The sequence below is a fragment of the Eulemur rufifrons genome, chromosome 27 (assembly GCF_041146395.1).
Source record: "Eulemur rufifrons isolate Redbay chromosome 27, OSU_ERuf_1, whole genome shotgun sequence".
Taxonomy (NCBI): domain Eukaryota; kingdom Metazoa; phylum Chordata; class Mammalia; order Primates; family Lemuridae; genus Eulemur; species Eulemur rufifrons.
The window spans coordinates 17,490,555-17,505,939 of NC_091009.1; the positions used below are offsets into that span (position 1 = coordinate 17,490,555).

Sequence of the window (15,385 nt, forward strand, 5' to 3'; positions counted from 1 at the left end):
TTGACAAACTTCCTAAAATCAAATTCTAAATTAAATCTTTTTGACCCTGAACCAACTTTGAAACATTCCAGAGGACCCTGGAACATCTCAAAGGATCTGTAAAAGAGAGATATTAAACTAATTAGGCTTATTTGATAATGTTAATTATGTGGGAAGCATTGTCAAATAAGAAATGATGTTTAACTTTGAGTTATATTTTCATGGACATGTTATTAATATGTGCTTCAAAATTATATGAAATTCCTAGCAATCTGATATGCTATCAGCCATAATTTCAGTTATTACATCAAAATGTTGTATGCCACAGAAATAACCAAATTTCCTTGTCAATTGTGTCATTGATATAATAAACTCTCATCAGATCTTTAATCATGGCCAATTTAAGTCTCATGGTCCATAGTTAATTGCTTTATTCTAATGCTTCTCTAAAAGCTTTTTTGTAAGTAACTATAATCTTAAAATGCTTCACCTTCAAGAGGATTCATGGAAAGTATTCTAACAAGTACAGGTTTCTGATAACTTTGAGATCATACCATTGGACTGGGTAAGAATTTCCAGACCTCTAATGAAGAAACTGACAGGTTCATGAAACTGCTAACCAAGATCAGGCAGAACAAGAATTAATTACATGAGACTGAATGAAATGAAGAATTATGGGTTTTTACAGCTTTTTAATTTGAAACATTGCTATTTATTTTAATGTTTTGTTTTCCATATTTCAGGAAACTTTTTTCTTTTAAGCTATCTATAGTTGACAGCAATTTGGTAAAGCATACTCTTGTGAACAAAAATTGAAACATTTACTTTTTCTCTCTACATGATCCCTCTGGAATTCAGAAACATTCATGAACATTTTTATGGCAATACTATCATCTGCATAAATTCAACAAGAATATGTTCTCTTTTTAACAATATACAATTGGAAATACTGGTCATATTACCAAGGCTTTGACTACTACAATGCCACTTTTGAGAATGTACATAAAATGAATTTGTAGGTACTGCAGATGAAGTCTAAAATCTGCCTTGGTTTGGCTTCCTAGCCTTGAGAGGTTGTTAAAAGTCTAATCCGAGATTCCTTACCCAAAGTTCCATCAAAGCAAACTTAAAAAGAGCCTATGCGGTAAATCACTATTATTGCTGCATTTATGTAAACAATCAGGCCAAGTTTGATAAGACTAAACATATTTTTGCAAACAAATTAGTCTTACTCTGATTATCTTTGATAGAAATGGGGCAATTATTAAGAGAAAGATGTTTCTAAAGAAAAACTATAGTACATCTCTGATTATATTGTAGCCCTGTTTATTGTTTTCAAGTTTTTATTATCTACCTCTAGACTGATAGACTGGACTGGATCCTGAATTCTTCTAGTTTCCTCCAATATCGGGCTACTCTCCAACTGAAAACAACTGCTCTGTGCCTACAGCCCTATAAGCTGAAGCTGGACAACTCAATGTAAATTTCAAGGGGCAAGTCTCACGCCTGATGTGTGAGCCACACAGAGAGTTCACCAACATGCCCAGTGCCATAACCAGAAACATTCCAACTGCAAAGCCGTGGTCAGCTTTTCCCAAAACATCAGAACAAGACTCCCTATGATAATGAGACTCTGACCCCTCTTGATTTTTCCTTGCTCATGGCTACCTTTTTGCTTGGCAGGATAATGCTGTAGCTAGAATTACATAATCAGTAGCTTCTGTGGGTAACTTGATGAAATGTTGGATCTGTCATGCTAAACTCAGATCTTTACATGACCCGAGGGATCCTTTAGTCCACCCAGCGGGTAACTTTGGCAACATCCCTAATTTCAAAAAGTACTAGAGATCCCTTTAATAGAGTCAGTCTTCTAGACTCACTTGTTCTCACTCCCTGCTTTAATTTAACCCAGTCAGGGGACACTAGATAACAGAATTGCTATATACTAGTTGAACGGGGAGGTGTCTGTGCAGTTGCTAACACCTCTTGTTGCAATGGATAAACACATTAGGTATCAGAGAGACTCAGGTGCAAAAAATTAACAAACAGGCTACTTTGTTAAAATGGGTAAATCCCTCATCTGGCTCATTCTTTGATCTATTCAGTGTTAGCCGGTTTGGTTCATGGGCATCCTGGCTAAGGGGCACACTCTAAACTCTTGATATTTATTACCCTCCTGAGAGTCATAATAGTAGCCTCCCTGGTGTACTACATCCTCTCAAAAAAGTCTTGCTAAATCGTCTCTCTCCAGCTGGAATGATGAAAACTCCAAGAAATGCACAATAATGACACCTTAACCTATGAATGATGGATTGAGACTGCAAACCCAAAATGATGGTGACCAAGAGTAACGCCAATGCCATAAGTTTTAGTCACACTCTCACCCACACGAGTGCCTAAGCAAAAGGGGAGAATGGTTAAATACAATTTATAGGAGGCCACTGGGTTGGGCTGAGCTCCCGCACTAGGCCCAACAGACCAAACCAAAACGGAATCACTCTTGCTGAAGTTTCGCGCCACCAAGTCAAAACTACGTTGTTCATCTGACTTTCCCAGGAATCAGAAGAGAGAGATAACAGCCAAACCCCCAAACATGCAACTTTTAGGCAACATGATAAGGAAATCCCTTCTGCTTTACCCTTTACAAGGGATTGCAACAACCAATCTGCTTTTTGTTCTCTGTTTCTGCTTTCTTCAGCCTTTTTAGGTCTGTAAAGCCAACTTCCTCTGCTCAGCTCATCAGAACACTCATTCTGTTTTACAGAATGAGGTGTTGCCCGATTCCAGAATCACAGATAAAAGCCAATTAAGATGTTAAATCTGTTGTATTTTGTCTTTTGGCAAGTAACAGGACGAGGAAGAGAGAGGCCCCTACCTGAATGCTCCGCTGGTAAAGCGAAGCTGCCTTTAAGTAAAGCGCTTTGCTGTCCAAGGGGACAGAGTTTGGCAAGACAGGCTTTTTGAATACTCTCATCCTGAAGGCCTGACACCAAAGTGATCAGCAGTATCAGTCTAGCTCTACCATTTGGGAGAAAAAATTTTCCTGGTACAATTATTGCCCTGGGCAGAGCAATTTCTCTACCAACAGCAGAACAACTGGGCAGAGGAAGAAGGGGAGGGCAGGGAGGCTAGAGAAGCCAGGACAGCTGTGCATTCTGGAGCGATGGGTGAGGGGACCCTGCAGTGAGGGTGTGGCGGAGATTCTGGAAGCCCCTGGGGCTCCACATGTCTCCTCTCCGGGCCTCTGCTTCCTTGTGGGTCAAAGCAGGCCCAGGAGGAACAGTCTCTAACGCCCTTTTCAGGACTGACAACCACTCAGGACCTGGATAGCAGACAACTCTTGACCAGAAAAATGGCTGTGCGACCTCTGCGTGTTAAGCAAGCCTGGGCAGAGGCCCAGACACTGAAACCACCAAGAGCCAGGCAGGTCTCGTGGTCTAGTGATCAGACCCCGCCTGCCCTCAGCTCCAGTCTCCCCACCCAAGTGTCCAGCAGTCCTCCCGACCCAGAATTAGCTTATAACACCCCCGGCTAGTCAGTGCTCCGTAGTCACTACCGCGTCCCTCCCTCCCTCCTTGTTGACGGGCAGTGAGGTCACGGGATGGACGAAATGCCTTCCCTACCCCTCACACCTCGCTGACACCCCGAGTCTGAGTCAAGAGGAGTCACAGCACCCGCAGAGGATTCTAGCGCTCACATTCTCATTTGCAGTCCTGTGAGGCTCGGGCCACTGGCCGCCAGTGTCAGTGGGCTCCTACTCTGGACCTGGTCTGGGCCAGGCACCACGGGGGTACAAGCAGCGGGCACTGTCTATGCCCTTGAAGAGAAAGGGAAGCAAAACCAACACTGCTCAGCGTCCCCCAAACACACATGTCTTACAGATCGCATCCCCACAGCTCTGCACGTGCCGTTTTCCCACCCGGAGTACCCTTTCTCCTCCCCCCACCGCTCCGCCTGCCCAGGGTCTCCAGAGTCAGAAAGACCCGGGGTCAATAACCTCCTTCATTGATTGAGCCCAGGAGTTCAAGGTTGCAGTGAGCTATGAGCATGCCACAGCACTCCGACCTGGGGGACAGGGCAAGACCCTGGCTCTGAAAAGTAAATAAATAAAAACCTCCTCCGGCATCTGTGTAATTGTGGCAAGTTACTTATCTGTTTTTTAAAAAAAGACAATATCCATAGCTCAGATCTTTTCTCAGGTAAAGATTACACATCATAACGGCCTGTGAAGGCCCTTAGCAAAGTGCTAGCATAAGGCCAGGGTGCCAGGGTGTGATAAATAACTACTTGAATGAAGGCCTCCGGTGACCAGATTAGCCTGTGACTTTCCCCTTCCCCGAGTTCCTACAACAAGAAATGGCTGAACCACTCCTTTGGCCCTTTTCAAACACAGCTTCTTACTGTTGGCAATTTTCCTTCTTGTGTGCAGCTCATTTCCCCAGCTGCAATGCAAACAATGCTTTGTCACTCAACAAATATTTGCTGATTGATTAGCCAGTGAATACCAATGAAGGTCAAAATCAGACACAATCAATTTCCCAAACACACGGTGAGACAATAGGAGCTGCCTGGAATAGGAAGGGGCAAGCTAGGTCCTCAGAAACGAGATCTCTGCCCCAGGGCAGCAACTGCCCTAGAGAAGCCACTGCTCAAGTCACTGAAGACGTGAGCCCTATCCAGTCAGAGTAAATGCCTGAAGCCCCCATAGTTACAAAATTCTTCTCTCTCCCCACGACCTTCCGCACACTCTCTCTTCTCTCCTCTCCTCCGCCAAGACACTTGTACCATCAGCAGAGGGCACGGGTCAGACTCGCACAGCCCAGCACGGGATGAGAGCATCCCTCTGCAGGCCCACAACCAGACTTTCTTGAGGGACCCCAGAACACAGAGATGAGGAGAGACCAACTCCAGCCACTCGGCAGGGCCTCACCAGGAAACACTCCTTTGCGGGGGAGTGGAGGACATTGGAGGACATTCTTCATCATCGCAGGCTGACACCAATTTCTGCCAGTGCCCTCCTGCTACAAGATCAGGCTTAGGGAGCTGACTCACACCAACAGATAACAGAAGACCTCAGTTTCCACCTAAATCTCCCACCTCCCATTTACCCTGGTTCACCTCCACAGACTTTGATGCTTCCATTTTCCCTTCAGACGTTAAATTTTGCTTTTGTTTTATTTTGTTAGGGAAAGACTCCAAGCACTGGGGAATTCCTTTTGGAAGTGGCAACCGTCATCCAGGCACACGCTGGGTCAGTACCCAGATATGCAATTCATAGGAAAACTCCGGGTTGCAAGAAGCCAAACACATGAGTCAGGTGGAAGCTAATCTTTCCCTCCAGCACTCTCAAGTAAGAAGAATCTTCTAAAATGAGTCCACCTGCAGCCATTAAAGACCTGTTATAGCCTCAAAGTGGAAAGTGCTGGGGAATTTTTATGATGTTCTCACTCACAGTGTCCCCTGAGATTACCTCCCCACAGGTGTTCTAGTTCCACGATCCTTTATCTTCCTCCCTCTTGCCCTGATCAGATGTGTTGACATCACTGAAATGGTGTGAAAGGCTGCTCACAGGGACATGTGGGCGAGTGTAATTGGAGTTCATAAGTTGTTTTAAAATAATTTTCCAGAACTATGTGGCTAATAGACATACACATCTTCCATCTTGGCCACTTCAGAAATCTCTGCACGTTGCTCAGGAAAAGGAGGCTGAGTTTGAAAAGTGACATGCACAAATGCACTATTCTACCACAAATAGTTGAGCTTATCAAGAAATATCAACAGCGCAGAGGGGAACAATGGTTCCAGTTCTCCTTTCTCTAGAAAGGGGCCTATTTCCTAAGATGCCCACAATTCTCATTCAATGACCATTTCAGGGCAGGAGCTCTTGCTAGCGCCCCAGCACCATAATCAGGAAGTAGCCCCATTCAGAGGCAGCAAAACAGAGATAAATCACTATCACCACCCCACTGCTGGCCCCCACATCCTCACTACCTGGGTTAGACAGATGTGTGACGCCACACGGATCTTTACATTGTAGAAAGGAAACTATGAGATAATGTAAGTCCAGTACTTAGTAAGGTGTCTGACAATAAGCGCTCAGTAAATATTAATTACTATTATTACATATCCTTCCTAAAATGAATGGTGTGTCTCACAATTGATGGAAATCTTGGAATCAAAGAAATACAGTTTTGGTGCCCAAACCAGTGAGTGGGAATATGGAACAAGGGCCAAACACCAAAGGGCTCTGGGTTCACGGGGTTAAAACATAAGGGTGTGAGGGTGCCCACAGACAAGGAGAAGGGAGGTGAGGATGTGGCCCAGAAGCTAATGAACTGGAGGCAGCAAGTCAGGAGAGGCCTGGAACAGACAGGAAAACTGCCAGGAGAGCCTACCCACATCAAAGATAAAGATGAGAAAGAACGTCTATGTACCACCTGGGTCAACCAGCCGAAGGGATGGAGGAGGGTTGTGGGGGCGGCAACATGAATATCAGTTCCCTTTTCCCCCCTGCTCAATCCACGGCAGCTGGGAAACTTGGTAGGAAGGCAACGTGAGTCCCTCCCTGGGCGCGAGGAGGAAGGGGGTTCTCACAAGGCTGGACTAGAGGAAGCCCTAAAGGTGTCCGAGGAGCATAAGGAGGAACAAAGGAGACCGGATTGCAGGGATGGGGACAGTAACCCAGCAGGGGACGAAGAGGGCAAGCTCAGTATGTCTGGGGGCTCAGGCCGCGGAGAGGGAGAGAAGCTCGGGATGCGGGCCAAGAGAAGAGACAAGGGAGGAAGATGAAAGCGGCAGCGAGGCAGAGGCGGGCGGAGGGGACAGGACGGCGGGGACGCGCTCCCGCAGGGAGGGGCGCTCAGCGGGGCAGGTGGAGGGGGTCGGCCCGGGTGGGCAAGAAGCGGCGGGGCACGGGGGAGCGGGCCGCCCCCAGCGTCTCACCTTTGACGTCGTCGGCCAACGCCTTCCACGTTGGGGCGAAGGCTATGCAGTGTCCGCACCAGGAGGCGAAGAACTCCACGGCCCAGGCGCTCCGGGAGCCCAGCACGGCGCCGCGCAACGTGTCCGCCTGCAGCAGCGTCAGCGGGTCGGAGGGCGAGTAGAGCGCCGAGCGCCGGGCCGCGCCAGCGCCGGGCACCGCGAGCAGCAGCAGGAGCAGCAGCAGCAGCAGCGACGGCGGCGGCCCGCAGGAGCGGCCGCACCTCCTCATCCTCGGCGGCGGCGCTCACCGCGGCGCTCAAGTTTCGGATGAGTGAGAGCCGGGCGGCACCGCGGTACCTCCTGCCTCCGCGGGCGAGGAGGAGCCACGTGGCCCCGCCCCGAGTCCCGGCCCCGCCCCTGGCTCCGCCCCGCCCCTGGCTCCGCCCCCGCCGGAAGGCCCGGGGGTGACCCCGGGCGGGCTGGGGCCCGAGCTGCGCGACCCAGCTGGCCCAGGCGGCGAGCGCACCTTTCGCTGTTGGCTGCGGCCTCGGAGCTGCGAGAGCCGGGTTCCCGCCTCAGGCCCCCGGAGGCGGGGAGCGCAGCCCAGTCCCTGGAACCAAGGCTCAAACGAAAGGAGTGGGGCGCACGCCGAGCCGGGTCCGGCCATGGGTCGCAATAGCGTTCGGCGAGGGCATTTGGCCTTTCGGGGCCCCCGTATCCAACAGAAGAGGCATCCTCTGGAATAGATGATGCCTAATTACACCGCTCCAGGAAAGTTCCGGGGATCCCACCAAGCGATAAGAGATTGTGAGTTAGAAAACAGGTGGGAGAGAGGAGGGACGCCTGGTAGAATGGCCTCTGAGTCTGTGACCGCCATGACCCCACAGGGATCCGATGCACCCACCCCTGCTGAAGCCCGTGACCATCCGAAGGGAAATATTATTTGAGGGCTTCATAGTCATGGATATGAACCATCTGAAAACCACTGGTCTAGAATTAAGAGCAGAAAACATAAGAATCACAACTTGCTCTGCTTGCCCTTCCTGGAATGAAAAGGTGGCAGAAAAGGAAATATGCTCAGAAACGGGTGTCGAGAGGGGAAGGGTGCTGAAGCAAGCCCACTGTGGGCTGGGCTGGATTGGCGTGCTCATTACCGTGGAACCGGGGTTTCCTCAGCACCCCGAGGTCTGGCCACCCTCATAAGGTTGTTAGGGCGATCCCTCCAATCGGGCCTCCCAGCAGCCGCCAGACTCAGAGCTCTCCACACTCACTCAGATATTCCTCTCACAAGTAACCTGATCAACTCATCTTGTGTTCATGGGTACTAAGGTGTTAATACATTTTCCCTGCTCACCTTTCCTAGCTCCATTGTCTTGCGTGAGTTATTTTAAGGGGAGAAGGTGCTCCTCAGAGGGTTGTCACAAGTGACCTTTTTCCTTTGTGTCTGCTGGGTTAGCCCACCTCACCTGTAAGCCCTCTGAGACTAGATTTGTTACTTGTTTGTGGAAAATTTACTGAGTAGTGTTGTGCCAGGCACTGTTCTAGGTACCAAGTATAAGGCAGTAAACAAAATATAGACTCTAGGGATGTGGAACTTATGTTCTAGTGGGGATAAAGAGATGACATGTAAGTACATGTAGATCAGATGGTGACAAATGTTTATGAAGAAATGTAGACTAGGATAAGAACTGAGTGACAGAGGAGGGGCTATTTGAGACTTGGTCAGGACAGGCTCACATCTGATATTTGCAGGGACTGAGTCAAAAGTACAAATGGAAGACCACATATCATGTTAACATATTTAAAAACTATAAACCAGATATATAAACTGTTATGTAAAATTCCTATCCTTTTATCTTGTCACATATACCTTCATAATAATCTGGAAGGCCAAATTTAGGTTAAGAGTTCTGGACTCTTCTGAGATATGCACTGGAATACGGTGGCTTGGTGGGTAACTGGTCCCTGGCCTTCAGCCTTCCTTCTCTTTAGCTCCCAGCTCTGTCCCATACTTCAGGTGGCCTTGTGCCCACACCTGTAACAACATTTTCCGTACATCTGAGCTTTGTCCACATCTATAAATAGCCTCTCCTTGACCACTCCTTGGCTCCTTAAGAGGATAGACCTTGGCAAAAGCCAACGCAGGCTGTAGCTGCTGGCCTTTTGCTACTGGGGCAGCGAGTTCTAGGGTTTCAGGTACCCATAGTGTGATCTAAGAAGGAGAGAGGGGCAGGAGCTTTGGGTGGGTACATTCCCTCAGCCCATGAACTTCCTCCTCTGTGGATAGGTACATGGCTGGAAGAGGACCGAAACACTCAGAGCCCAAGTTTGGGGCTCTTCTTGCTCCAATCTTAAGGCAGTTCTAACCAGGTAACATTTGAGCCAAAGATCTGAATGAAGTTTGGTAGGGAACCTTGTGACAACCTGAGTGAGAGCGTTCCAGAAAGAGGTCCAGAGGTTGGAGTTTTTGCTCCCTTCCTGTGTTCATATTCTCTCTGTCCAGAGTCTTAAACTGCAGAAAGAAATTATGTACTGACCAATTGGAGCATTAGTGCCTTCCAGCACTCCCTCCCAACTCCAACCCTAGCCAATTCCATTTGCTGGGTACTGCTCCCTGTGACTCAGTCCCTGTACAGTTTCTGTTGCCCCACTGTCCTCACTCTTAGCATCCACTGGGACCAGGCCCAGCCCGGGGTCATTGGGATGAATGGTCCCCTAGGAACCTTGGATTCCAGGGTTTGGAATTACTCCAGCAGCTGGATCAGGTATCAGTAAAGTTTGGCACCTTCAAATGTCTCTATTGTTAAACAGTGTTGTAGAATGTCTGCCAAGCCTGCTGAGTGCCTGGGAAAGACACCTCAGATAAGTACACAAGGACTTGCTTGTGTGCATATCTGTTTCAGAGCATTGGATGTAATAAAAGAATACAAACCATTTGAATGGGGTAGAGAAAGTTTCTTGGCTCAGTGGGGCCTCAGAAGGCTAAGACTGACAGTTATAAAGTCTGGGATTTCTACACCTCATCAGAACAGGGATTTTAAACTTTTTAAAGTCTTAGGAGCCTTTGTTCAGACAGAATCTTGAAAGGACGCTTAAACAGATAAGGGCAAGCTGAAAGATGGGACCTAGAGCAAAAGCCACTTCCTGTGGTCTATGGAGCTTCTCCGGAACTCCAGGCTCGCCAGGCCTTCATTTGGAAACCACTGGTCTAGAATTAAGAGCAGAAAACCTAAGAATCACAAGTGGCCCTGCCTGCCCTTCCTGGGACTTCCTTGGATGAAAAGGTAGCAGAAAAGAAAATCTACTCAGAAGTGGGTGTCAAGAGGGGAAGGGTACTGAGGAAAGCACTAGAAGTGGGGGAGCACTTAGACAACCTTACCTAAGTCCTCTTTTTCTTCCCCTTCCCACATACAAGCTATAGGCAAGTGGGCCAAGATGAATCCAATGAGAATAATCACAGTATTACCTAGCACGTTGCACCTGCTGTCCCAAGCACTTAGACCCCACACCAGCTCTCTGTGGTTGATAATTAAACCATTTTCACAGATGAGGACACTGAGGCAGAAGGGGCCCTGTTGACTTTCCCACTTGTGAATCATTCGTGTGTTATCCATTAATAAAAAAGAGGGAATTTGGAAGTCTGCCACCCTAAAATGAGAGAGGTGGTGAGATGAGTGCAGCTTATACACGACACACATAATTATGGTGAGCAACAGAAGAGTGTTTGGTAAACTGTGTCACCTGGTAGTAGAGCATCAGATGACTTTCCCCTTACTCATTTGCACCAAGGATCGGAAAGGGTGTATGCAGCTGGAGTCACATGCCCAGCAACAGAGAAGGGACCCTTGCTTTGTCCCTTCAGAACTCACCTCTATATCGTCTAGATGATCCTTTCCATAGCTGGGAACAGTTTGAATGCTAATTCTGAAAGTTGGAAGAGAAGTAAGGGTCTGTATCAGGTATGGCAGGAAAAAGAAGGCACATTCAAATGGCTTTCTGAAAGGGGTTTATTTAGTGGAAGGACTATTTCCACAGGTGTGTGCAGGGCAAAGGAAACTAACTTAGGGGCTGGCAACAGCAAAAAGTCCTTTTAGCACTTCTAGACCGGAAGAAAGAAGGGAGGGAACTGAGATAAAAGCTAGTGAGAGCTGGAGTCGAGGAAGAGGGGGCACCCAACTGGAGTTGTAACCACAAAATGCCACCACTGCCAGAAACACAGGGAGGCAGGTGGTAGAGCAAAGGGGCCTGGGAAAGTATAATTTCCAATTCTTTCTCCTCCAGTTCTCTTATCTCTTGCCAGTGCCTGCCATTGGCCAAACCCAATCAAAGCCAGAGGGTGTGGGTACCCTGGTTATATAGTCGCTAGAAGTTGGCTTCCAAGACAAAAGGCAAGTTAGAGAAGGTTACAGGATGAATACTCTACCTAGTACAGGGTCCCTAAACTTGTGCCCTTAGAAATGAGAATGGAAAACACAAAAATCCCTGAATATCCTGTGAGTCTCCTAAGTGGGAGTGGGGGGCTAGAAATCTATCTAACCACCGGAGGGCACGAGCCAGGGAGAGAGGGTGGCGAAGCAATTCCCTTCCAGCTCCTCAACCTTTCCTGTTCACACTTAGTCTGGCTGTCTTATTCTTTATCTATAGAGGAAACCAAGGCCCAGAAAACAGAAGGGCTTGCTCCAGGCCACACAGCAAGGTAACGGTGGAGTCTGCTTTTGTCAGGCTTTCCAGCATAGCCACTGAAGTGTTGACAATGGACATACCTGAAAGGGATATTTGGGGCAGACTCGATGTTCAGGTAGAGCTTCCCCAGGTCACCTGATGGCAGTTCAAATGGAATAGGCACCCGCCCCCGCCACCCCCCCCCCACCACCACACACACAAAGAAGAATTATTTAGAATGGAATGAAGATACAAGGCTATAAACTCAAGGCCTTGCTGCCTGGGCTCTCTGGGCAATATCAGGGGTGCGGCCTTTTGGGAACCTGTAAGTCATCAAATGAGGCCTGAAGCCAAAGGCAAGAAGGCCACATTGCTGAGTTGCTGGGGTACAGGGTGCCCAGTCTTCCCCATAGAAGACTTCTGGGGACCTTTCCAACTATGTAATATAGAGCATTCTCAGAATTTGCCTGAAGGGGAAGGTAATTAATTATAATGATGTCAGTACATGTTGGAAGCCGCACTATCCGTGTGTGTGGAGGGGGAGAGGTAGGAGGAGCAGGAACAAGTTGGACAAGGGCAGCCAACTGAGGCTACGGTCACCCTCATTCATCCCCCAAGTCACCAGTTTAACTCTCGTGGGAGATGCCGGGAGATGGTAGATGAACACTTAGTGTTTGGAGTCAGGATACTTGGGTTTCAATCCGTGGCAACTGCCTTCATCTCTATGAATGTCAGTTTCCTCAGCTGTGAAATGGGCATGGCAGTAATTTTAAGTATGTAGTTTTCATCTGTGAATGCTTCAGGGGATGTACTGTATTCAGCTGTGGTTCCACTGTTGGTTCCCATTACCAATTCTCAGACTAGTCTAGGCTGACCCCTGACAGAGTTCACCAGTCCAAGGTTGAAAAACAGTTTTCTATTTTTCCTATTTTTAAAATATTAAATGTTTCATTTACAAATGAAATGATGGAGGGATGAATGGGTGGAACACAGAGACTTTTTAGGGCCTTAAGCTTACCGGCATCACCTATTGTGTTACCTCACACAGGTAGTGGGAGGGGAGGTTGTGGTGGTGAAAAAAATTTTTAATTTTATGACCCTGTTTTATTTTTTAAGAAATTTCTCATACCTGATTACTTTTTAAAAATCAACTTTATTGAGGTATAATTTACATAGTATAAAATTTACCCATTTTAAATGTACATTTTAATGTATTTTAAGAAATGTACCTAATTGTATAAGCAACAGTACAATCAATATAAAACACTTCTATGGCCAGGTGGGGTGGCTCACGCCTGTAATCCTAGCACTCTGGGAGGCCAGGCAGGAGGATCGCTCAAGGTCAGGAGTTCAAGACCAGCCTGAGCAAGAGCAAGACTCCTGTCTCTACTAAAATAGAAAAAATTAGCTGGGCGTGGTGGTGCATGCCTGTAGTCCCAGCTACTTGAGAGGGTGAGGCAGGAGAATTGCTTGAGTCCAGGAGTTTGAGTTTGCTGTGAGCCTGACTGACGCCACAGCACTCTAGCTCAGGTGACAGAGCAAGACTCTGTCTCAAAAAATAAAAAAATAAAATAAGATACATGTATACATATATTACACATATATATGTATACACACATATTATACATATATATGTATACACACACCAACAGTATCCTTATACCAATATCACACTGTCTTGACTACTGTAGCTTTATAGTCTTAACACGAAATTAAATTCATATACCACAAAGTTCACCCTTTTAAAGTATACAGTTCAGTGGTTTTTACTATATTCACAAAGTTGTGCAATGACCACCATTGTCTAATTCCAGAACATTTTCATGACCCCCAAAGAAACCTCATACTCGTTATCAGCCACTCCCCATTGCCCCCTTCCCTTCGTCCCTGGAAACCACTAATCTAATTTGTCTCTATAGATTTGCCTATTCTGGACATTTCATGTAAAAGGAATCATGGAATATGTGGCCTTTTGTGTTGGAATTATTTCATTTAGCATAGTATTTTCAGGATTCACCCATGTTGCAGCATGTATCAGTGTTTCATTCCTTTATATGGCCAAATAATATGCCACTGAATGGATTCACCACATTTGGTTTGTCCATTCATCAGTTAGGATGTTAGGGTCATTTCCACCTTTTGGATATTATGAATAATGCTGCTATGAACATTCATGTGTAAGTTTTTTGTATAAACATATGTTTTCAATTCTTCCAATTCACTTGGGTATCTTCCTAAGTGTGGAATTGCTGGGTCATGTGATAACTGTTTAACTTTCTGAGGAGCTACTATAGTAACTCTTTAAATTAATTGGTAGCAATCTCCTGATTTTGCTTCTCTTTTTCAAATTGTTTTGGTGGTTCTGGTTCTTTGCATTTCCATATGAATTTTAGAAGCTGCTTGTTGATTTCTTAAAATAAGAAAAAAAAAAATTTTAAGCTTGCTAGGATTTTGATTGGAACTGTATGTGCTACATTGTAATTAGTGTGCTACATTGTAATTTTTAAAATCAGTTAGTGTTTTAAACAATGCCCTCCATGTGTGGTCAGACTCACAGTTAGGAGACAAGGAATCCAGGGTAGATTGCTAAACTCTTTCGCCACATTTTCAGGGTTAAAATGAGGCAATTTCAAGATAGCTCATGATAGAATAGGCCTGCAGGCCCTGAGGCGAGCTCGCTGAAGATGTCTACTCTACAATTATATCTGTTTTGTACATTTATTACCTCTTGTTATTTGTTTCCTTGATGTTATCCCTCAGAATTTTAATCACGTCTTGGACAATTCCGCCCTATCTCAGCAGTGCTAAGATAGGTATTTGGTCCAGGGTCATGGCTGGAGCCAGCGTGGTGGGGGTAACTATAGAGAAGCAGGAGAACTTCAGAGGGGTGTCAAGGCTCAGGGAAACAGGATCTGAGCCCCTTGGGCAGCTAGCTGAAAGGGCTCCCTGAGATTCCAGGATTTATCTGAATAACGGAGCACCTTACGCAGGACTCTTGGTTACACTCAACAAGACCCTAAACTGAACTAGCTGAAGCAGGAAAGGGGAATTGATTGCCTCACAGAACCAAATCAAGGGTAGAGGAAAGCCATACCTGGCCTCCGAGTCACCGTGGCGCCATCTTTCTCTGTGCACTTCCCCGTCCCTGTACATTGGCTTTATTCTCTCAGCTCTCTGCTTCCCACAGGCTAGAACTCCGGTCACATGTTTTCATCTCTGAGGTCAGAGAGAAAAGACAGAACTTCTCTCCTGACCTTAGTTAGAAAAATACTGGGGGAAAACTCTGATTGGCCAGGCTTGGGTTGTGAGTCCATCCCTACCTAGATCAATTGCTATGTCAGGGAGACAGAGGATCACGACTGGCTCATCCCAGGCTGCGTGCACATTCCCATAGGAACTGGGGTGAGCTCTGTAATTGGCCTTAACCAGACCTATGTGTTTGGAGTTAGGAAGGAGCAGTTTCCCAAATAAACGGGAGTACTGTTATGGGGTCAAATGGGGCTGCGTAGACCAAAGCGGATAATGACCACCACTGGGAAGGATAAGGTTGTAAGGATCTCGGGGAGAATGTGAAAGAGTCTAGCACAGTGCCTGGGACAGAATAGGGCTCAACTAACAGGGAAGGCTGAGGTCTTAGTACATTTGGAGGCCACAATACCCATGTCATGATGTGTCATAAATATACCAGAGGTTTTCAGATGTCCAAGAAAACTTGACTTAAACCACTTGGCTGCAGAAAGGAGGAAAAAAATATAGAGAGAAGAAAGAATATCTTGCAAGAATTTGTAGGCACCCTATTAATGTTTGTTGAATAATTGCCCAA

General features: G+C 46.7%; 1 protein-coding gene across 1 annotated transcript in view; it reads right to left on the reverse strand.

The window, feature by feature from the left end:
- Positions 1-7,265, reverse strand: part of QSOX1 (quiescin sulfhydryl oxidase 1) — a 40,426-nt gene extending 33,161 nt beyond the window's left edge. Inside the window, exon 1 of the mRNA XM_069459564.1 lies at positions 6,922-7,265. Coding sequence (XP_069315665.1) covers positions 6,922-7,189 — 268 coding nt within the window. The 5' untranslated portion in view covers positions 7,190-7,265. The remainder of the gene's footprint in view (positions 1-6,921) is intronic.
- Between the last annotated feature and the right edge of the window lie 8,120 nt (positions 7,266-15,385).